At 49.1% G+C, this 23805-nt stretch overlaps 1 protein-coding gene across 6 annotated transcripts; it reads left to right on the top strand.

The window, feature by feature from the left end:
• Window positions 1–6344: 6344 nt before the first annotated feature.
• On the top strand, window positions 6345–13822 carry LOC123357206 (collagenase 3-like). Of its 6 annotated transcripts, XR_006575519.1 has the most exons (6): window positions 6345–6803; window positions 6920–7057; window positions 7255–7366; window positions 9775–10033; window positions 12875–13148; window positions 13643–13822. XR_006575519.1 is itself a non-coding variant. In XM_045000550.1 (3 exons), the coding sequence occupies exons 1-3, from the start codon at window positions 8492–8494 to the stop codon at window positions 13666–13668; spliced, it is 444 nt and encodes a 147-aa protein (XP_044856485.1). In that variant the 5' UTR covers window positions 8264–8491; the 3' UTR covers window positions 13669–13822. The 6 variants fall into 6 exon arrangements, 1 of the variants encoding a protein (XP_044856485.1); XR_006575518.1 differs by lacking the exon at window positions 13643–13822 and having other exon boundaries at window positions 6354–6803; window positions 12875–13598; XR_006575521.1 differs by lacking the exons at window positions 9775–10033; window positions 13643–13822 and having other exon boundaries at window positions 6346–6803; window positions 12875–13606.
• Window positions 13823–23805: the final 9983 nt, after the last annotated feature.

The raw sequence follows: 23805 nt of genomic DNA, 5'->3' as shown, positions 1-23805 counted from the left end.
ACCTGCAAAATCTGGGCAAGCAAAGCCTTCTTTTGTGCATGCAAAGTGATTTATTTAATGCATAGTTGGTCACCGCCACATTAATTTACCTGGTTATATATGTGTGTCAGTGTTAATTTTTACAGCCAAGTGGGGGGCATTTTTGTGGGATAAATTTACGCAGACATATTTGAACATTTGTTTCTTGAAGTGAGGAATTGCTAAAAAAGCAGCAAATGGCTAAATAAAGGTTTTGATTCTGTAGAATGAATGGAGAGAAAGAAAAAGGGACATTTCTTTCTGGTTTTGTTCCTTCCAGGTGCCAGATATCCTGGATATAATATATAGCCACATGCCTACTATCCTGGAGGGCAGCTTGAGGCAGTCCCTGCTGGAGGCAGTGTCCATTCTAGCTCACCATCACCTAGAGGCAGTGATCTCCAGCCTCCTCAGCAAACATCTGCCCATGGACAGGTATATACCGCTACCTATTGCATTCATCTTGGTAAAACATGGATCCCACAGCTTCACTGGGACCTGCAGGACTTCATTTAAGCAGAAGACAGTTGGGGATAATTCCTAAAGGTTAATAACCTGGGTCTTTCTGCACGAAGGTCCAAGAACATGTTAAGGTGGGGTACAGAGAGAAATTAAGTGTCATTCTGTTTCCGTTAATTAATAGCTGCTTTGACATCCTAAAGACCTATCTTTACTGGTATAACTGGAGTGTACTGTTGGAAACATCTACCTCCCTAGACACCTGAATTGACCTCACTGTGGAAATTAGCAGTGGCTGTTGGTTTCCTGGTAGCATGACAGCTTCAAGTCCAAATCCCTGGCTGATTACAAAGAATAGGCCCAATATTATCATCAGGCCGCCGCTTGGTATCAGTGAGGGTGTGGCTGCTAGAATAGAGTTGCTGTCCTTGGGACTTAAAACTGGACTGGAAGTAGATCCATTATTTCATTTAAAGATCCCTAACTGAGTTATCAGTGCTGGAATTAAGACTATAAGAACGGCCATAGTGGGTCAGACCAAAGGTCGATCTAGCCCAGTATTCTGTCTTCTGACAGTGGCCAGTGTCACATGTCCCAGAGAGAATGAACAGAACAGGTAACTGTCAAATGATCCATCCCCTGTTGCCCAGTCCCAGCTTCTGGCAAACAGAGGGTAGGGACACCCTTTGCAAAGGGGACCTAGGATGGTCATGAATATTCGTTCTCATAGTTGTATGTCTAGTTAGTGGGAATGTGGCTTTTCTTTCATCAACTTGCCTTTCAAACCCTGGATCTTTGGGAGCCACTTGCTCATGATTCCATATTTACTGGGAAGTGGGAAAACAGGAACTGAGGTTGGCACTCTGTGTCCTGTCGTTCTGAAGTCTAGTATTAATGGTTAGGCTGCAGTAAGACTAGGTCACTTAACCTAGTTCTGTAACTGGAAACTCAATATTTATACACGAGGAGCGTTAGAGGAGGACAGTACTCCTAACTTTCTCATCATAGGCAAGGAGAACATTTGGTCTTTACTTAAATAGGACGTATTCAGTCTGAGCCACAAAAGAGTCCAGGGGTCACATGTAACTTCTGTTAAACTGCAGTGACACCACTGAGCTGTGGAGATCTCTGGGGAGAGACCCCTTGCTTGCCACTCAAGTCCTACAGGTCCTAATGGACAAAATAAAGACTCCAACAAGCCAAGAAGGCAGCATCACCTCAGAGACAGAAATTGACAGGCATTTGGCAGCTGCTGAACCTGTCTCAGTAAGTTAGATGACAGACACGCCTTTCAGGCTTCCTCTGCCCTGTGACAATCCTGCTGATGGAAAGCTAGAAGTGTGGTAGAAGATTGCTGTGTGGGCACTTCTCCTCTGATGTACTGTTTCCCTGAATCCAGCTCTGCTGTCTGTGGAACAAATACGGCAGGTTTAGAGTACGTGGCTGATTTACTTAATAACATCTGACAATTAGAAAGTCTTTGAACCAGGTTTCTCACAGTGCTTTGCAAATATTCCTTAGGACTCACAACATGCCTTGGTAGGTCATACACATTTTTACAGATGTGGGAAACTGAGCCACGAGTTAAGCGAGTTGCTTGCAGTCATTCAAGTTACTGGCAGAAATGAGATTTAGTACAGTACAGCAGATATCAGAAGGGGAGAGAGGGTGTGATGGTGTTGGGAAGAGATCTCCTTTTTTACCATGCTCTCCTTTCAAAACATGTGCCATCTTTGAGGTGGTGTAACAGGCGGGTCCGGGGCTCAACCCTCTGAGGGGAGGAGGGGAGCCAGACCGGCCTGCTTGTCTCACGGGGGTTCTGTCCTGTCTCTTTAAGGCTAGGACAGGCCCAGGCCCCCTGGTGCAGGGGCTGGGCGACAAACAGTCTAGATAGGTCTCAGGCCTTTGGTAGCAGGCTGAGCCAGTAACAAACAGTACAGGGGCTCAGGCCTTTGGTAGCAGGCTGAGCCAGTAACAACAGTACAGGGGCTCAGGCCTCTTGTGGCAGGCTGAGCCAGTAACAAACAGTACAGGGGCTCAGGCCTCTTGTGGCAGGCTGAGCCAGTAGCAAGCAGTACAGGGGCTCAGGCCTCTTGTGGCAGGCTGAGCCAGTAGCAAGCAGTACAGGGGCTCAGGCCTCTTGTGGCAGGCTGAGCCAGTAACAAACAGTACAGGGGCTCAGGCCTCTTGTGGCAGGCTGAGCCAGTAACAAACAGTACAGGGGCTCAGGCCTCTTGTGGCAGGCTGAGCCAGTAGCAAACAGTACAGGGGCTCAGGCCTCTTGCGGCAGGCTGAGCCAGTAGCAAACAGTACAGGGGCTCAGGCCTTTTGCGGCAGGCTGAGCCAGTAGGTAGAGGGGGACGACTGCCACCCGTGAGTGGGGTGGCAGGGGGGGACACAGGCCCACCCACTCCACTGTGTCCCGTCCCGGGGCCCTAGGCAGCGGTCCTCACCGCTGCCGGTCAGTGGGGATCCTGACCGCAACACACTGACATGGGTTCAGTCTGGTCAGCAGCCTGACTGAGGTCAGCTGCCCCCGGGCCACTTCCACTATCCCCCTCTTGTCCTACTCGCCCCGGGAAGTCCCACTGCATGGGCTCGTCCCAACCCGGGCTGGGGGGTAGGTCTGGTAGGTCCTTAGGGAAGTCCAGCCAATCCTGCCCCGGGGGCTCCTCGGGGTAACAGCATGGCAGCAGGGGCGTTCCCCCGGGCTCCTCGTCGTAGGTGGCGCGGGGGAGTTCCGGCTGGTCTTCCCAGGAGCGAGGTAGGGTGCTCTCCGTCCAGTCCAGGCAGTCGCTCGGGGCTCCAGTGGTTCCTCCGGTAGGAGCTCCCTCAGGCAGGTCTGCTCTCCCCGGTGGCTGAGAGCTGACTGAGCTGGGAGGCCCGGCTTTTATTCTTCCGGGTCGCCGCCTGACCCTCTGAGGGGCGGGCTCACCATGCTGTAGCCCCGCCCCTTCCTGTGTCCAGGGCTCAACCCTCTCCGGGGAGGAGGGGAGCCACACCGGCCCGCTACAGGTGGTGTCAGCACTGCAGTCGAGTAAAGCTGTGCAGGAGCTGCTCCCAGAGTTGTTTCCTGTTCTCCTGCAGCAGGTCAGCCGAACCCTAGGACAAACGATGCCTTTGCCAAGGATAAGCAGCTGGATGCTATTCCGAAAAGAACTACAACTTACTGAGGGCAACCCTTGCCGGTAATTAGAAGGAAGAGAGAGAATCAAAGAGTATTCCAATAGAGTTGTGTGACACCGTCACGCTCCAGGAGTTCCCAGGGTTACGAGGCACCTTATCATCACGTGCCCTTAGAGCGAGGCAGTCTTGTCTGTGGTGCTGTGGGTCAATTCCCTGAAACTACCAGGCTCTGGCCAAACAAACACTGCCATCCAGGCCTCCTCAGACCCCAGTCTCTTTGTACAGGTTAGTGATAGGCACACACCAACCCCCGAGTCTTCTGACCGTTCTGTATAGTGTCCAGACCTTTAACCACTGAACACCCACAGAATTACCAGGCCTGCTGTTCCCAATGCAGCAGTACACACCAGTTTATTACTTAGATTTTCTACTTTATTACTTAGACTCTATACTGCAAAACACACAGCACTTAGATATATTTATACTGACAACAAGAACAGAGATGATCAAAGAACAGAGATTCCAGTGATAGTGAGTAAGAATGCAAGCCAAAAATGGTGACGTGTAAAATGAAATCATAACATGCTCCTAGAGACTAAACTTAACCAACAGGTTAACCTCCTGTTTCATGAAGCAAACTCACTGTTCATCTACCCCAAATTTGGGTCCCCACCCCCTGTCTACTTTCTGTTCCTTTTCTTTCTTTGAAGTTCTCACACGCCTTCTGAACTGAATGTGAACCCTACATGCTTAATTTACATGTAAACAAACAGATGGATAAACATTTCTTGCCTGAAAGAAAACCATTTTTTCATCTTTCCTGGTGACTAGTCCCTAGACACAGATCATAAGAATGTAATTTTCAATGCATAGACATGATTCTTTACACAGCATATGTACATTTCACAATGATCTTGGTGACATGGGCTTTTCTTTGAGACTCATATGGCAATCTTTCAGTGAACTAGAATGTACATACCAGACCCCTCGGCACCCACTCTGTGACCCTCACCAGTTAACACTGAGTGATTCCTGAGTTTCATCAGTTGACTTCAGCTCTGGTAGCCCATTAATGTACATTTCCCATCAATCTCACAACCTTATTAGTTTCTATTATTGTTGTGTTTCTTTATTCTGTGCCAACAAGGTGCTCAAATTACAGACTTCATGGTTTTATAATGTCTCTGAGTTTTCCTAGGAAACCAGGATCTAAACTTTGTTCACGGATGGGCAGCAGGTATCAAATAAACATAAGGAAGTAAGACTTCATACAACACATGGTCAACCTGTGGAACTCATTGCCAAGGGATGTTGTGAAGGCCAAAAGTATAACTGGGTTAAAAAAAGAATTAGATAAGTTCATGGAGGACAGGTCCATCAATGGCTATTAGGCAAGATGATCAGAGATGCAACCCCACGCTCTGAGTGTCCCTAGGCCTCTGACTGCCAGAAGCTGAGACTGGACAACAGGGATTGGATCACTTCATGGTTGCCCTGTTCTGTTCATTTCTTCTGAAGAAGCTGGCATTGAGAGTATACTGGACTAGATGGACCATTGGACTGGCTGATCTTATGTAGTGGCCACAGAGAGTCAGGTTTTCAAGATGGGTGCCTAAGTTTTGTCCACAAAACTTGAATTTGTTCCCATGGATGGGTACCTAGCTATGTGATTGCTGGCTCTGCAGACACAAGTGTATATTCTGCTCATGCTGTTGGCCTATGTGCAGGCCCATTTTAGGTACCTCTATGTGATGGGGTGGTATGCTGTGCCCCGGCCTCTTCCATGAACACAGACAGCTCTGAGTCCCTCCAAAGTGTTCTAGGGATGCCTGCTCCCGAGATCCTGGTGGTAAGGACTCTGATGACTGTTTGACCCCAATGGATGATCTTAAGTCACCTTTACTCTTGACCTTTGTTTTCTTTCTCCTCCCTCTTGTCTCTCAGGGGACTTCTCCATCCTCACCTTCTCTGTGGCTTGTACTTTCATGTCTAGTTTCCTCCAGCCCCTTTACATATATTTCCTCTTTACCTGGCCCTGCAGGTTTTACTTCCACCCTCCTGGGCCTCCATACATGCCTTGGTGTCTCTGTTAGAAAGGGATCCCAGTCCATGCCCAGGAGAAGGCAGTGGGGCAATCCATCCACTACCCCTACATGTTTCTGCCTAAACTTCCCCTTGATTTCCAGAGTCGCCTCTACCATTGGGCAGAATGTATTGTCCCCATGTACATATTCAGTTTTGATCCTACCTCTGGGAAGTATCCAGTGGGGTTTCACTAACTCCTGCCTGATTAGCAAACAGGATGAAACTGTGTCCATTAGTCCCTTTGGTGGCTCCTCCCTACCCAGACCAATATGGTAGCTACTTTCTTTTTTCTTCCCTGCCTGGGAGTCTTGTCCCAGCCACAAAACTGTGCAAACCCACAGCCCATTTTAGAACAGTCTTTTTTTAGCTGTCCTTCACGTCCATGTCGGAAGCACACTGTAGGTCAAGCTCCCACTACAGTTCCTTGAGGCGCCTTCCTCTGCTTCTTGCTGCCCTTCCCAGCTGGAGGCACTCTGGTCCTTCTCAAATCTAGTCCCTTAAACCACTGACTTACTCTGGGAATGTCCGCCTCTGCAATTCCTTTGTAACTTTAACTGCGGGGTCCAGATTAACTGGCTGACGCCACGTAACCCATACTTGGGTATGCTCAGGGAGACTCTGAAGAAACTTCCAGAATCATGCAGTCCATGATCTCCCCCAGTTTCACTATCTGGCTTTACCAATGAGTGGCGCAATCTTTTAATTTCTGTCCAAATGCACAGAGGCCTAATCCCTCAATCCATTTTTCAACTCTCCATTTCTGGCAGTACTTTTCTGTGGAGAGGCCCCACCTCATCCAGCATGGCTGCCTTAATTATGTCATAATCTCTTGCCCGCTAATCACTAAGAGCCATATATGTGCTTCCCCGGTTAAATAGGGTGTCAGTCGAAGGGCCCACATTGTTCTGTCCCTATGAGGTCTCACTGCTGCTCCTTTAAGAGTAACCAAAAACACATCAGGGTTGTTTGCATGTCCCATTTTACAGAGTCTGATCTCCCATGCCTGGTTTCCATTTCCTGTCACAGGACTTGGCAAACTTTGGGGGAGTTGTTGCCAGACCTGGGCTTGCTCCCATATAAATTCCTGAAGGCTCTTTTGCTGTTAAACCTATCAGGTAAGCAAAGGCTGTTTTTTCTGCCTGGTGGGATTGTTGGAAGGTCTGTAGGGTCTTCTACACCAGCAGTTCTCAACCGGACTGATTGCTGCAGTTCTCTGCCTCTCTTTCCCCAGGCTTTCTATCCAAGCATTAGAGTCCGTGCTTTTCAAAGTTGGGAATGAGAGACTGGTGAGAGCACTCAGGGAGCAGAGAACATGGAGTCTGCTTGAAAACCCCTAGACTCACCATGAGGGAGTGTGTCTGCTGGTGAGGTAAGAGATCTAGGAGGCATCATTTTATCCTTGGGAATCAGTAGCAAATAGAGTGGCTGAGAGTTTATAGCTTTGTGGGGGGTGCCCTGGGTGGAAACACACAGCTCCCACCCATAGATATCAGAGCTGTCTGCTCAGAGCAGCTGAGTTTTTGAAGTGTGCAATCGACCCCATAAGCGGTTTCTTTTGTCTTCCAGTGTTCCGCTAAGATCTGGACTAATAACACCTGAGATCATACAGCGCCTCCTCCCCTGGGTGAATTCCCCAATGGAGAACTGCTGAGTCACCGGCACAGCTTTCCTTGCCCAGGTGAAACACAGGGCTCTGAAGAGCAGTTTAATCATTAGACTGTTGTCTGCCTTTCTTTCGGGAGTTGTACAGTTCAGTTCATAGGAGTAATTGTCATTTTAGATAGTAGAATGGATCCTCCTTTATATGGAAAGCTAGCCAGGAACTTCATTCTACCTTTCGGAGTCATTCTCTCTCTGATATTTTTATTGCTGCCATTGCCTATACTAGCTACACAACCACAGGCGCTGGCTGAGAGAGATACAGACAGAGTTTGAATTCCTGGACCTCTTCTGCCAAGTCCTAGTGCGGATACTAACCAACAGCTCCTGATCTGGATTTAGCTCAGCAGATCTTCAGAATGAACCTAGTGTCCTAATACTATAAAACAAGCAACATACAAATACATTCACATCTATCATAGGTTCTCATTACTGTAGTATCTGAGTACCTCAAAACTCTGTAATGTATGTATGTATCCCCACAACACTCCTGGGAGGTAGGGAAGCACTATTATTTCTATTTTACAGGCAGAGAACTGATGCACAGAAGAGCTAAGTGCTTTGCCCAAGGTCACACATGAAATCCTAGGCTAGTGCGATAACTGCTGGACCACCCGCCCTTTCCACCTCCTTCCTCTAACATCTGCATCATATTTCCCACTTACGCTAAGTAACTATCTTAGGGGCTCATCTGGTTCTAAGAAAACCAATGGATCTGTGCCTGTGACGGGCTGTACCTGGGCTTTGAGGCTTTTTAGAAGAGGCCCTGTGGTCCTACTACACCCTGCCCCAGGAAAAGAGCCACAAATCTGGATCTGTCTAGAGAGGCCTCAGGAAAGCAGCCAATCAGAGCCCATCAGGCTCAGCTGAAAGGAGCTGCAGGGCCTTAGCAGGTCAGTTCCTGGCAGGAACTGGAAGAGCAAGAAAGGGTGCTGTTCTCTGGCCACAGAACTTCAGGGGATAGCTAGAGTTTGATTCTGGAAGCATTTGTTTAAGCTGTGTTTGCAGGAAGAGAGTCCCTAAGAACTTTAACCCTGAGGTGAGAGTGAAGCTGAAAGTGGCCGGTAGGAAGAAGCAACAATGAACTGAAAAAAAGCAGTGCTTAGCTACTGTTCACAGGGTCCATGGTTTGGAAGCCAGAGTTATGGGCAGGCCCAGTTCCCCTACCATCTACAGTGGCATAAGCCCCAGGAAGGGGAAAATGCTTATGGAGAGCTTGAACAAAGGGCAGAATTTCAAGGACCCAGAGTTGGGGCTGGAGACCCTAGTGAGGGCAATGGGACTGTTCTTGACTTTCCCAGAGGGGTTCATTTGGACTTCGGGACTTAGCCAGAGGCCTGAGCCACAGAAGACTCACAGCTGGCAGGGTTCCCCAGGGGTGAGAAAAGGACTGTGGTACCATATCCAGCCACTAAGAGGCTCTCAAAAGGTGAGTGGATCCCTATTATAGTGCCCAAAAGGAAAGCTCCATGTTTTTAAGACATTTCTCATTTGTGTGGAATAATAAAGTTCAGGGTTGGCTCTAGGATCCCACTTCTCATTGCTGTAGCTCAGCTAACACTGCTGCAGAACACTCTGTGTGTCTGTGCCTGTGTGGTGAAAACCTTGCCCCTTGTAAATACACTCAAAGTCAACCTATGATGCAGCTCTTGTAAAATGCAGCCAATTAACACCACAGTGACCATGGGTGTAAAGCTGTGGCCTCTTTTTGAGGGTCTGCTATTGCCCAAGATCTAAGTCAAGCTGAGGCAGTGTTTGCGTGATGATGTGCTAATTTATGAGCTGCTTGATGCCTGCACAGTGTTTGTCATGGCTTTGCCACACATAATGTTGTTCTGTTGTTGATCTTAATTTGTTCTGTGGCATTACATAGTTTGTGGTGTTACTTGTCACATGCACAAACACTCTTCCTATCACTGGTCCATCCGTAGTGGACCTATATGTGGATGCCTTGCCCTGATGTTAACAGCTGCAATGAGCAAGTGTTATTACAATTACCTGTGCTCCTACACAATGCTGCATTTTTGAAAGGCCAATTTTATGGAGCCAGGTGTAGACACTGAGGGGTGCATAACACCAGCACAGAGACAGGCAAACTCTCTGTGCTGACCAAGCCCTAGGCTTCTTGTAGAGTGGCCTCCTGTTAATGTACTAAAAACTAAGTAACTGTGTGCTGCTGTATAATTGCGCAAGATGGAAAGTATACAAGTCCCCAGTTTACACAATGGTATGGAACAGGGGCTTAGTTACATCAGACCCTGAATCAGGGAGAAAGTTCCTTAAATATGTAGCCTTATATTAGTTATATGCTGGTACCTGGTCAAAGGGGGCTTTTTTGCTTGCTTTATTATTCTCTTGTCTGTTTGTTGTGCTGTTAATGTGTTAATTAATGACAGTTAAGGACCATCTTGTTCTGTGTTTGTACAGGTCCTAGCACAATGGGAATCTGGTCTGTGACTGGGACTATGAGGCAGTACGCAATAGAAATAATCACATGCTGATCTACAGAAATACTTTTGTACCCTGGCCTCTCCACTGGCTTAAGAGATTAGTCACTGAAAATGGAAGTATGTGAACTTGACATCTGCAGTTTAACTCAGTCCCTTCATCTCCTGCACTGAGTGTTCTTTCTGCTCAGTACACGCTGTCTGAATGCACAGGAGAACCGTGATGGATGGTGACAAAGGTAAGTGGTGTTTCTTCTCCTTCTCTCTTTACAGATCATGCTGCAAGTAAGATCTGTGACCCATGACCATCCCTGGCTGCCACTCAGATGGACAGCCCTGAGGCTGTGTCCAGGGCACCTTTTTATACGCTTGCCCAGGAAACCCCTTAGAAAAGGCGGGAAGCGCCCCTGCTTCGGAAACCCCTTAGGAAAACTGGTTCTGACTGGAACTTGTTTAAAACTTCCAGGAGAACTGTTCAGTGTAAGGGCAGAGGGACCCAGTCCTATGAACTAATGTCTGCAGCCCTTAGTTAAGCAGAATAGAAGTCAGGAGGAATTTACCTGAATGAGGATTGAAGGGTCTGTCCTGCATTCCATGCACCCCTTGGTATCCTCAAAACTTGCTCTGGCTGCAGTTGGCATTTTGTTGTCAGAACACAGCCTGAGCCCAGAGAGAGAGCTGCAGTATGTGGCTTTGTGAAGAAAAAGGCGAGTGAGTCACAGTAGTAATAAATCTCTGAGGGCTGGTCTTGTGTTGGGGGTGGCATGCACTGGACAATGTCTACTGACGTGATCATGAAATGCCATATTTCGTCAGAGAAGCTATTAATTTAAATCCCAAATCTAACCTCACTGGGGCAAGATGTTGACTGATGTTACAGATAGAGATTGGCTGCTGCACATCACAGAAGGGCTAATAACTATTTTGTGGTGCCCAGATGGACGTTTTAGAGTGTTTACAATGAGGGGTCTCAATCTTTTTCTTTTGAAGCCTCCCGCCCCCAACGTGCTATAGAAACTACATGACCCAGCGAGGGAGGGCCCTCCAGGATTCAGATGTGTGTGTGGGGGGCCCTCTGGGCTTCAGCCACGGGCAGGATTCTGCCCTATGGGGCTGGGACTGGGGGGCTCAGGAGCTCCACAGGATGTGGGGGGGGACTCAAGACTTGCCCCGCAGAGCAGGGAGATTGGGGTCCAGTGGGCCGTGGGCCCGCAGTTGAGAACGGCTGATTTACAACACAACAATAATGAGAGTGAGCAATTAATCCAAAGAGAGAGACAGTTTGTTTGAACGTGGGTGTAACTAGCTGCAATTTACATATAAAACAATGTAGATTACAGCAGTGCTCCAGGAGCTACACTGGCATGGGAGGCAGCTATACTGCCATCGGCAGCCATATACCTGCACTGATTCCCTTAGATAGGAGGAATTCTCTAACATCAAGCTGAAGCTGGTTTAAGTTCACTGAGTGCTAGTTACATTGTGCAAAATGAACTTGGTGAGCCAGAGAATACAGCCCTCTGAGTAGCTGTCTATTAACATTTATTAAAAAGACAAGGTGGGTGAGATCATCGCTTTTATTGGACCAACTTGGAAGTGGGAAGTTGGAAGCAACTTGAAAATTAGTCAAATAAAAAAAATTTCCTTACACACCTTATCTTTCTAATCTCCTGGGACCAACTTGGCTATGACAACACTGCATATTAACATGTATGTCCTGCACTTTTCTTGCATGTAGGATGGTGAATTATACCAACAAACTGAGGCATGAGGAAGTGGACCAAGCAGTAGATGACTGTAAATGTCTTAAGTGATATCACACCACTAAATTTTGTGACAGTAGACAATGGCAATGCTAATACCATGATTACATTTGCTTCTAAAAGCTGCCTGGTTTCTTTGGTGCTTCCTTAAAGAGTATTTCCAAAAGACATTTTGAAGTGCTAAGGTTTCCTTTTGAGGAAAGTAAACAACATGAATTTCAGTGCTGCCGATCTTCTCATATCAAGTCAGGCTACTCCTCCTATTGATGTGCAGTATCTGGCCCCCATCCTTCCTATCTGGTGACTATTACAAGCCAGTGTAAGCTGAGCTGCCTTAAGGTTGCTCTACTTTATGGCAGCCCAGGGGATGGGGAGAATATAAAGGTGGTGTACAGATACTTTTCTCCTTTCCTGTCACGTCCTGCACAGAGTGCAGCTGAGCAGAAAACACAGATTGGAGACTGAGTATCAGATACACATTAAACTTCCATTGAATGCAATGGGAATACCATGGTTGTAACTGAGGGCAGAATTTAGGCTTTAAAAGGAATTACTACTCAAAAGATTTCAGGATTGGGGCCATAGTGTAAATCTACCCTGTAAGGAAGATACCAGTCTCTTTATAAAATTGATTACTTTAATAGGAATCATTTAAATTTGTTAAGAAAAATCTGGGAACTCACACAGAAACAGTGTTTAATATTTAGAAATACATGTGTGCAGGACAGATGTGAAAGAAATATTCACAATGTTGAAATTGGATGGCCCAGATCCTTACTTCCTTGTATGTCCCCTTTGAGCCACTGCATTGGCTCAGAGGGCAAAAAGGGAACTAAATGTTGCTTTAAAGTGGCAGCTGAAGATTCCCCTGTAAGTACTAGGAGGTATCCTGGGGCAGGCTAAGGACCAGGACGGGGGCATGGCAAAGGTATGAGAGGTGGGACTGGAGCATGATGTGCTCTTGCAATCTTGGCCAGCAGCATCTTGGGAGTAGCTACCTGGCACAGAAAGTTAAAACTTGGCCCCAGACAGTTTAAGAGATTGGCTGGGTCAATAGAAAGGTGGCTTGAACCTACCTGTGAGCCTCTGTTTCCCCAGAACATGAAGCAGAGCTCTGGAAAATCTGGGGGTTTGGCTCTGAGTTGTTGACCTAACACATGCCTGTGTGGTTTGAAACATTAGCAACAAAGAGAAGTTAAATGAGATGGAAAGTTTGAGGACCATGTTTTTATCTTTGCTCAAATTATGGTCGTTTGAAGTTGAGTTGATTATTTGGGTCCCTCAACTGTCAGCTAAAACCTTTGTGTACTTTGCCAGAGCCTGGAGACTTTTTCCCCATTTGATGGGTCTTGTGGTGAGCTGGGTCATGTATATGGACCTGGAGAAGAAAGAGGAGGTGGCATTCATTTGGATGAAGAGGAATTTTGGACAATGGATTATGTCTGGAAAGGCAGGTGTTCTGTTTCACTGATCAGCTCTCCCCCGAAAGTGCAGTGAAGCAACAAGCATTAGCTTCAGACTCTTGCGGCAACTTTATGTACAGTGAATTTCATTGCATATGTCCCGCTTGCTGATGCCACCATGGCAATAGGTAACACATGAATACAAGCCAAGTTTGATTTAAAAAAAAAAATTGCCTCGGGTTAGGCGGTTGTGTTCATATCTAGGTCCCCAAATAAATGGCTTGACTTGTACTAGCACTGAGTGCTAAGAAATTCCCAATAGGTACTCATTTTTAAAAACAATATTGGGCAAAGTCCACTGGGAGTATGACGCAGTTTTGCTATATAGAAAGAGTAGCAAGCTCCAGCAAACAGGCTGCTTTCAATTATCCTTGCACTATACCCATTTTTGGAGAATGACTTTAGTCTAAGTCTAACTTTTCTATGTTGCAGCTGTGCGGGTATTGTATTTTCACTAACCCCATCTCCCAGGCACCCGGGAGATGCAAGGGGCTAATTATCTGTATTGTAAAGTTTGAGCTGAGGTTTTGGAGGGGGGAAACCCAGAGCTGGCGTTGTTGGGCAAAGTAATGTAAAACCTGCTGTCGCTCATTTCTCTCTCTCTTCCTCTCTCTCTTTGCAGGAGGAATCATTTTCGTTTGCCTCTAAATGTCACAGAGTTGAGAAGCTTTGACCTGTTTAAACTTATTGGCCTACCCCGACCATTTCACCAGTAGCTGCTTTTTTCTCCCTTTTCCTTTCTCCGTTCAGGGGCGGCTCTACATATTCGGCCGCCCCAAGCAGTCATGCGTGGGAGACGCCCTGGAGCCCCGGGAGCAGCGGACCTCCCGCGGGCATGACTACGGAGGGTCCGCTGGTCGGGCGGCTCGGCTGGACCTCCCGCAGCTGCGGACGGTTCGCAGGTCCGGCGGCTCCGCTTGAGCTGCCGCAGGCGTGCCTGCGGGAGGTCCACTGGAGCCGCGGGACGAGCACCCCCTCCGCAGTCATGCCTGCGGCAGGTCCGGTCGTCCCGGGGCTCCGGTAGACCTCCTGCAGGCATGACTGCGGCAGGTCCGCCGGCCCAGCCTGCCGCCCCCCCGGGAAAGGGCCGCCCCACGCGCGTGCTTGCCGCTCTGGGGTCTGGAGCCGGCCCTGTCTCCATTAGAACTTTTTCAATCCTAAATTCTCACAGAGGTGGTGAAGGACTCCATTTTTCCTCTGTTTCCATGATTTCTAAAACATGCATTCTTGGAACAAAATGGCCTCTTCCATGTGGTGCTGGGACTTCTGGGGGGTGATGCTGCATTTCGATGTGTAGAGGGTGATGGGGGAGCTCTTAGAGGGGTCACATGACCCTCTTCTGTATGGGTCATCTTGCCCAGAGCTCCCTTCCCCCCGATTGGTCAAATCCACTCTTGGGAAAGTCCTCTGTCGCTGAAACCCATCCTGATTGGCAGGGGGCTATGGAGGCGTTCTTAGAGGAGTCATATGACCCTCTTCCTGCCTGATCACTCCACCCCAGAACACCCCCAGATTGGTCAAGTCTCCTCTCAGGGGGGTGTGAGATCCTGATTGGTAGAGGGTGGTCGGAGGAGTTCTTAGAGGGGTCACATGACACCCTTTACTTCTAGTCATGTGTCCGTCTTGACCCTGAAAATAGTATCCCTGGGTCAGAGATGTCAGGTTGGAACTGGCCAACTCACTGGGTAGAATGTGCATCTAGGGCTGCATTTGGTGAAGAGAGCCCCCACTTGCTGCAGTGCAGTGGGAATCCACATGAAGTTTCCTTAGGATCATTTTCCTCGCCAACAAAGGAGGAATTGTGAGCTGTGTCAGGTCAGCTAGTCAGGTGGGAAGGAGCTGGTACAGTCCAGAAAGTGAATCAGTCCTGTCTGGGAAATCAGACCCATGTTGATAAACAGTGTGATTGGAGGTTTTTTCCTGGGAGAGTGAGTATTCAGTTAATCTCTTTCCTGCTTAGCCAGCATGAACGCAGAGCTATAAATAGAAATGCAAAGGAGTGAAGGGATCTACCTGGGAAATACATGGATTCCAGTGATAGCCCTGGCTGGGGAGAGCTCTTTCTGGGGCCAGTGATACCATCTCCTAGAGTCTGTGCTGGCTGGAAGGGATTATGGATAACAAGGACCACTGCCATTGTCCAGACAGGTGCTCAGACACCATGATGATACATGCAGTGTAAACCCCAGACAGGCAGATTAAATAAACAGAAATTGTGGCTCACACGCTGCCAACCACTCATTCTTTGCCCTTGCAGAGTGTGTTCCTCAGTTATCAGCATCCTTTCAACCTAAGGTTGTCTAATGTTTGCCTAGATTAAGAAAGAAATTGAGGTCCCATGCTAATACTAACCTTGTTTCCCAATCTAGACAAACCTAAAACTAGAACAGGTGGAGTTGGCAGATTCCGATAAGTGTATGTCACGGGGTATTGTGGTGATAGCAACAGAGCCTGGTAAAAGCTTGTAAATACCCTAGGCAGACCAGCAGGTTCAGAATATGCATAGAAGTATACCGTTTGTTTTTATCCTCCGAGTACTGTCACGGATCCACAGGGTTTGGTCTATGCCCCAGCAGTCCCTTGGGAGTGATCCCTTCAGTGTGACAGTCCCCAAAGACCCTCACAGTTCCACAAAGGCAGGTCCACAGCCTCCAAGACTCTGAAACTGGGCCTTCAGGCCCCAGTAAACCCTGTCTCTTTCCATTGCTCCCTGCAGTGAACACAGCCAGTCAGACTCCTGTGGCAGGTTTGTTCTACAGCCCTTCAGGGAGGGCGCAATGCTCTCAGAGAGTATTTGCAGTGACACAGGCAGTCTTTCCAAAACAAGGTAACAATTTATTAGTTTATTGGCCTAAAGAATCTGAAAGTCTTTAGGTTAACAAAGAAAAGCCAAGGTTAAGATAGAGTTCAGCCTGGTCAACCCTAGGCCTCGGCTCCCTAGTCCTAAGTGTGTGAGTGTCTCTCCAAAGGCCAGCTCTTAACCCCCCCACCTTTCCTCTTGTTCTCTAGCTGGAGCCTTTGTTCTGAGTACCTGTAGGAAGGTGGGGGAAATCTCCTTGTTGTTGGTTGCTAGATGGCAACGTCCCACCCACTGTGGTTCCCATTGTCTTTCCAGATGCTCCATCGATAGGGGGCAGTCTCAGCCAATGCTTAACTACCTCTACCACCCCAGACAGATGTGTGACACAATGTCTCATGTCCCCTCCTGCCTCAGGAGCACATTTTTAACCCTTTATGTTCCATGCATAGCAATTCAAAGCACAGAGGGAAAATGAGGGATGCGTAAGAATCATAAACATATTACCAAAATTCCCTCTTTGTCATATTTACAACCTCAGGGAGGCAAACCGAGACCCTGTGAGGGGAGAGCTCACACCTCACTGGGCTGATACAGGGGATGGATTCAGTCCTTCTCTTGTTTTTTGCCTTCAGACAGTTCATTGTTTGTCCAATTTAGCCCAGGTGCTTCTTTCTGGAAAAACCTAGAGATATTTTACTTTTCCTTGTATTAAGCGTATCTTTCACTCTGGGCCAGAAACTGCATGCAACTCCAAGGGGAAGATTATCACAGCTCCTCCAAGAAGCAAAAATAGTGGGGGTATTTAAGGTGAATCACTCAGGTTGTCAACATCTCCAAAGAGGTGCCATCCCTGGGGCGGTTGTATATACTGGCTTGAACTGAGTTTCCCAGAAACCAACAGACAAAGAAAAAGGTTTTTATATAAAAAAAAGCTGGGTTTAAACTGACTCAGGGCTGTCTTCTGCCCAAGACGGGCCTCAGCCCTTGTGGAAAGTTTGGAAAGACTTTGGCCTATTAGGGCTCCATAAGACTAATTGGTGATTTCTGGTGTGTTTCGAGTGTTTAAATCTGTTTGTTGTTTTTATGATGGTTTCTCTGTAATACTTTTATCTTAAAAATAAATGTGCTTGTTTAGAAGGAGCTTTGTGATTATGTGTAACTGCTGGCAGTACACAGTTCCTAGCCCTTGGAGAGAAAGCAAAGCACGGGCCGTTAGGCAGACTGGCTTGCTGGGAGTATCACAGTGTAGGGTAGGAAGCTGTGCAGCCCTAAATTCCCTGGTGAAAGGGAAGTTGGACAAGGGTCCCTGCCAAGAGGCAAGTGACTGCAGGAGAGCTGAAACCTGACTGAGCATTGCTGGAGTGTACCATAAAGGGGGCAGACAGAAACAGGTGCAGTTACCCTGAAAGTGTGACAACCATGCACCTGGGGATGGATTAGATAGGACAACAGAGTTTTTTCCGGCTCCTATGATGCTGTGGTTGTGGTGTCTCACTGTTCCATGTATACATCATTCCTGGGCATAATTGGTCTTCCTGGGGATCCTTTTGGCAAGACATATCTAACCCTTAAATTTTGGCTAATGTTGGCTTTTTGTATTCATCCCATTTTGTTGTCTGAGTTTCACTACACAAAAGAATGGTTCATCTGAAAAGTAATCTTGTTCTTCAGAGACAAAACCAAGCAGGTGCAGAACTAGCAATATAAGGCTGAGTTTGCTGCTTTCACAGGCTAGGCAAGGTGGGGTGAGCACTTTAGCCACAAGCTCACCACGCAGGCTGCACCTTGGTTGGAAGCTCCTTTCTTCACAGATTAATACCTTGATCTTAGCTCTCTCCCTTGTCTCTTCATCACCTCAGCAGCCCTGGGTGGTCTCTCAAGAACTGCCCACCTGATGCTGGAATGCTGAGTGCTATCAGCTGCTGAAACCACAGCTTGAACCAAGAAAGCCTTTGCTCTCACTCACTAACTGAATTTGTATCTAATAAAAAGAAAAATGAACCAGACTGTTCTCAGTCTTTCTCTTTAAAATTAATGTGTAGCTCAGTAGGCAGGAAGTTATAGACATGACTGTGACAACCAATTCACTGGCCAGACTCAGCATCTAACTGTGACACCGACAGACTCCAGTCATCAGTGGATGGGATTTAACCTGGGACCTCTGGAGCTAAATGCATGAGCCTCTACTGCATGAACAAAAAGTGACATGGCACTTGGCTGAGGCTGTACCACACTCATTAATCTCTAAGTCAGGGGTTCTCAAACTGGGGGTGGAGACCCCTCAGAGGGTCATAAGGTTATTATGTGGGGGGTCATGAGCTGTCAGCCTCTACCCCAAACCCCCTTTACCTCCAGGATTTATAATGGTATAAAATATATTAAAGTGTTTTTTTAATTTATTAGAGGGGTCACACTTAGAGGCTTGCTATGTGAAAGGGGTCACCAATACAAAAGTTTGAGAATCACTACTGTAAGTGGTTTCAGTGCCACTACATGGGATAGGGCACCACACCCAGAAAGTGTGTGGGTTACATAATAGTACTATGAACATGGCTCCGGCTAACTAGCCTGAATGGATCCAGTTAAACTAGTTGCACTAAGTAATATCAGCTCCAGGTGAGTTGACACTAGCACCATGAAATACTCTTTCCAGGGGTGACCAGCTGATGCAGTGAAGCATGTGTCTTGACAAGCTCAAGAACTTCAATGCAGACGAGGCTTGGAGTTTTTTCAGATCAGCTATACAAAAATGATCTGAAATGTGCATACTAAGAAAAGGGAACAAACAAGCAGGGAAAGGCTTCAGACCCATGTGGATGAATAACCACCTCAAAAAGGTTATTAGGAGTTGATCAGCAAAGACAGCTACATTGTGGAGGTTAGAAAATGTTGGAATAAAGTGAGAAAAATTAAAAGTCAAGCTGAACTCTTGTTCAACGAACATGAAATAATAATGAGGGTTTTTTAGTTATATAAACAAAAAAAAGAACACAGAAGGATAAGGTTGGGCCAGTATACAGTGTGGATGGGAAGGAGGTTAAACCTAATGTAGATATGTCCCTAAAACTAAATGAATAGTTTGCCTTGGTTTTCAGTGACAATGATACTATGAAACATGTGCATGTTGGCAGTATGGCTGATGGAATGGAAATTACCACATGGAAAAAACTTAAAGAGTCTAATGTGCTCAAAATTGGGGGTACCAGATTAACTTTTACCTCAGAATGTTGAAAGAACTGGAGCATAAAATTGCTAGTCCATGAGCGAAGATTTTTTAATAAATCTGTCTTTTTGGCAGTAGTACTATATGCCTGGAGAATAGCTAACATCAAATTGTGACAGGATCCCCAGGGTGCAGCCTGGGACTGTGGGACCACGGTGCCCCCTTAACTCTCTCTAACATGGACTGTCTCTCACAATGTCTTGCTAGTGACCAGCAGCAAACCCCTCCAGGTGCTGTTATCATTCAGCACAACCGTATGTGGAGCCCCACACCTAGCTAGATTGCATGAATGCTCCCAAAGCCACTCCTGAATCACACAGAGAAAGGCACCAGAGCCAAATCACCCCAGCTCCCAGCACTGTACCTCAGGAATATACCGTCTTGCACTGCTCCAGATGAGCAATGCAGATTTATTAATTGGTTCATCACTTCATCAATGGAAAGTGGACATACACCAGCCTTTGCAAAACCTGAGCAGATTTGCCACACACTTCATACAAACACACTGGTAAAGATAAACAGTAAAACAAATGTGTTGACCACAAAAGATAGATTTTAAGTGATAAGCAAAAAGTCAGAGTTAGTTACCAAAATAAAACAAAATATAAGCACAGAGTCTAAACTCTCAATCCTATTAGACGGGGCAACATCTAGATTAAGCAGTTTTTCTCACCCCACTGGATACTGCAGTCCTTAATATACAGGTTTGTCCCCTCAGTTGGAGTCTTCAGAGTGTCCTTGTTGCTTGCAGCATAGGTGGGTGAAGGAGAAAGGGCAAGCATGGGCCCCATGTGTTCGGTTTTATACCCTCAGTCCATGTGTTTGGAAAACACAAGTCCAGGCATGTCAGGGAGCATTGCTGAGTCTCCAGGCAAGGTTGGGCAATTTCCTTGATGTGGCCTTATGTTGGTGAGTCATTGCATCGTAGCTCCCTTGCTGGACAATGGTTGTTGATGAGCTGACACCCCGCCCAGGTGTTGGTTACTTTCCTTGCTGTTGCCTCTGGGGAGCTAATATCTGGCTGATTCCTCAACTTACAGCATGTTTTAGTGAAAACTATACTACACAATTCTCATAACTTCATATGCATTAATGATACACATATATGGATAGAGAAATGACTTTCAGCAGATCGTAACCTCTCCCCCGTTACCTTACAAGGTGTGCTTTATATGTAAGACCACGATCATATACAAATGAGGAATATGGGGGTTCCAGGATGCTCTCCCAGAATATAGAATGGGACACAGCTATATTTAAGAAAAGGGGGAAATGTGATTTGAGCAGTTACAGACCTTTTAGTGTGACCTCAGTAGCATGCAAGGTTTTAGAACCAATTGTGAAGGAAAGAATAACTGATAGAGGTACATGGTGAAGGGGATGTAATTCAACATGGGTTTATCAAAGGTAGATCATGCCACATACCCTAATCTGATTTCCTTCTTTGCAGGGCCGCCCAGAGGATTCCGGGGGCCCGGGGTCTTCGGCGGCGGGGGGCCCTTCCGTTCCGGGACCCACCGCCAAAGTGCCCCGAAGACCCGCGGCGGGAGCCCCCCGCCGCCGAATTACTGCCAAAGCGCAGCCCGGTCTTCGGCGGTAATTCGGTGGGGGGGGGGCCCCGCCGCGGGCCTTCGGGGCACTTCAGCGGCGGGTCCCGGAACAGAAGGGGCCCCCCGCCGCCGAAGACCGGGCTGCGCTTCAGGGGCGGCGGCGGCGGCAGGTCCCGCTTCCCCCCCGCCCCGCCCCGGCCTCAGCCTCTTACCTCCCCCTCCCCCTCCCGCCCCGGCCCCTTACCGAGCTCTGTCCCGCTCAGAGCCGCGCGGTGAGGGGGCGGGGCTGTGAGCTCCACGCCCAGCGGAGGCAGCTGCCCCGCCCCCTCCCCACGCCGCTCTGAGCGGGGCGGGGCTCAGGCCCCGTTGGAGCTCCCAGCCCCGCCCCCTCACCACTCGGATCGGGGCGGGGCTCAGGGGCTCGGCCGGAGACTCGGCGCTTGATGCGCCGAGGCTCCAAGAGAGGGGCGGAGGCAGGAGCCTCCGCTCTTCTCTTGGGGGCCCCTGCAGAGCCCGGGGCCCGGGGCAAATTGCCCCCTTTGCCCCCCCCTCTGGGCGGCCCTGCTTCTTTGAGAAAATACCTGATTTTTTAGATAAGGGAAGTGCAGTAGAGAGAGGAAGGCCACAGGTTGTGCTGAAAGGTAAATTACTAGACTGGCGAGAGGTTACTAGTGGAATTCCTCAAGGATCAGTCTTGGTACCATTCTTATTCAATATTTTTATTTATGACCTTGGCTCAAAAAGCAGGAATGTGCTAATGTTTGCATGAAGCATATTCCAGTTACATTATATTCACTCATTAGCATATTTTAATAAAATCATATAGAGTGCACCATCACAGCACCCCATTCCCACCAGCCCCCACGGCTGGGGCCAGCATAGTGATCGGCTCCCCCAGGCCCACAGCTTGGGCTGACATGTGCAACCCTCTCCTGCTGTCCTCACCAGCACCTGGAGCAGAGCATGGCAGAGCCAGGGCAGCATCCTGCCCTCTGCCCAGGGAGGGACTGGAGGCTGGGCCTGTCTGCCGGACCCACCCTTCCGACTGGCATTGACCAAGCCCATGCCTGGCTGTCTCAGGCCTGCAACCCCCTCATGCTTCTGGGGGCAGGCTGAGGGGTACAACATGTGTGGCTGGGGTCCCCCTGGCTCAAGGTGCAGGCTGGGGGTGCACACTGAGTCCCAGTGGCAGCCCAGTTGTAAGGGCAGCAATGGTGGAAGCTGGCAAGCCCACAGTTGGGCAGGTGTCTCTGCTGGAGCATTTTAATTCTGCACCCCCAATCCGCTGCCCACCTGCCTGGCAGCCGCACAGCAATTATCCAAATGGCTGTTAACTGTGGCTGATAATTCCCCATGGGGATCAGGGACGGAAAGCTCCGCAGCTGAGCAGATTGGGCTGGGCCCAAGCAGCAGATCGGAGGTGCCTGGGTCTCTCACCCCATCCACAGCAGGCACACAGCGCTGGCAGTGCTCATTTGCCCAGCAGGGAGAGAGGAGCTGGCCCAGGGGGCAGGGGAAACAGGGCCTGCTGGGCTTGAAGGGACTGACCTGTCCGGGGCACATTCCCCAGCAGGCTGCGTGTGCAATTATTAGCAGGAGTATGAGGGGAGAGAAGGATGGGCAGAGCAGAGCAGGCTGGGAGGCAGGACTCCTAGGTTCTGTGTTGAGCTCTGCGAGGGGAGTAGGGTCTAGGGGCTAGATCAGGGGCTGGGAGGCAGGACCCCTGGGTTCCATGCCCAGTTCTGTCCCCAAATCCATGTGAGTCACTCCCACTCTGGGTGCCTGTTATTGAGATTCACTAGTAGGGTGGTGAAGCACTGGAATGGGTTACCTAGGGAGGTGGTGGAATCTCCTTCCTTAGAGGTTTTTAAGGTCAGGCTTGACAAAGCCCTGACTGGGATGATTTAGTTGGGTTGGGTCCTGCTTTGAGCAGGGGGTGGGACTAGATACCTCCTGAGGTCCCTTCCAACCCTGAGATTCTATGATTCTATGTCATTTTTCTCCCTCTGCCTCTCTCCCAGCCAGGGCAGCCCCCAGCTGGGCTTGGAAGCAGCCGCCTGCCCTCCCTCCCGTGAACCAGCCAGGGGCACTGGGCTTGAAGGGCTGCCAGCCTAACGTGGCCTAGACCTGGCCCAGATGATCACAAACAGGGCGCGCCCAGCCAGCCCATCCCTGCGCCAAACCTGGCTGAGCCCAGGCCCCAATCCATGGCTGCATGGCCAAGTCAGTGCCCTCCAGCCCCCACCCTCCCCAGCTACCTGCACGCGCTGGCCTGGCACAGGCAACAAGAGCCACTCAGTGACTCTGTGTATCACCAAAACCTCCCAGGACCTGGGTAAGGTGGGTTTGGTCCTTAGCACAGCACAGCTCACAGGCCTGGAGCCTCCCTCCCACCTCGTGGGGTTTGTGACCACGTGTGGCTCGCTGAGTGTCCCCTGGGTGCCAAGGGAGCAGGGAGATTTGGGGTTTCAGGGGGTGGGTGTGATGTGCCCAGCCCTGAGGCTGTGGGTCCTGGAGGTGGGTATCGCTGGGGGCCTGTTGGCTGCAGAACAGCCGGGGTGGGCGTCTCTTGGGGAGGTGGGGCAGGGGGTTAGAGGGAGCCTGGTGCTGTGCCAGGGGCTCTGTCTGGGCTTCCCCCGCAGACTCCTGGGATCGCTGCCGTGCCCAGTGCACAGAGTGTCTGTGGGAGAATCCCCGGCGCTAGGCCAGGGGGTGCCCCTGTAAAGCATCAGGGGGTCCCGCAGGGGGGAGGAGGGGGTGCCAGGCAAAGGGCAGGGCAGATCCTGCTGGAGGGTGGGGGGGGGTCCTAGGCAGGCAGTGAGGGACTGCGTTCCCAGTGGGGGTCCCTTTTGGAGGGTCTCTGGCTGTTGGGGTCTCTTGTGGGGAGGGGGAAAACCCTTTGGGATTCCCAACCTGGCAATGAAGATCTGGTGCGGGTTCTCTGACCGGTGGGGCTCTGAGGGGTATCTGAGGTCCCTGGCCAGAGACTCTGGGGGCTGGGTCCCAGGGAATATCTGGGGGGGGGGGCTGGGGCTCTGCGGGATGCTCCTGACCTCGCTTCTTCTCCCTGATTAGCTTATGCCAGAATCCTGGCTCCAAGCACTGCCCGACATTCCCCGGCCAGGCCCAGACACTGTGATAACTTTCTAGCCACTTATCAGACACTGTGAGGTGAAATCACAGATTTTTGCTCTTCTCCCCTCTTGAAAACT

Source organism: Mauremys mutica, unplaced genomic scaffold (genome assembly GCF_020497125.1).
Source record: "Mauremys mutica isolate MM-2020 ecotype Southern unplaced genomic scaffold, ASM2049712v1 000383F_np12_subseq_1:169594_obj, whole genome shotgun sequence".
Classification (NCBI taxonomy): domain Eukaryota; kingdom Metazoa; phylum Chordata; order Testudines; family Geoemydidae; genus Mauremys; species Mauremys mutica.
This window is presented reverse-complemented; position numbering and strand designations above follow the sequence as displayed.

Excerpts from the sequence above, each read along its gene's own strand:
- LOC123357206 (XM_045000550.1), top strand. The coding sequence starts at position 8,492 with ATGGGCAGGCCCAGTTCCCCTACCATCTACAGTGGCATAAGCCCCAGG. Across the intron at positions 8,777-12,874 it reads CACTAAGAGGCTCTCAAAAG|AGCCTGGAGACTTTTTCCCC; the intron begins GTGAGTGGATCC and ends GTACTTTGCCAG. Across the intron at positions 13,008-13,642 it reads AATGGATTATGTCTGGAAAG|GAGGAATCATTTTCGTTTGC; the intron begins GCAGGTGTTCTG and ends CTCTCTTTGCAG.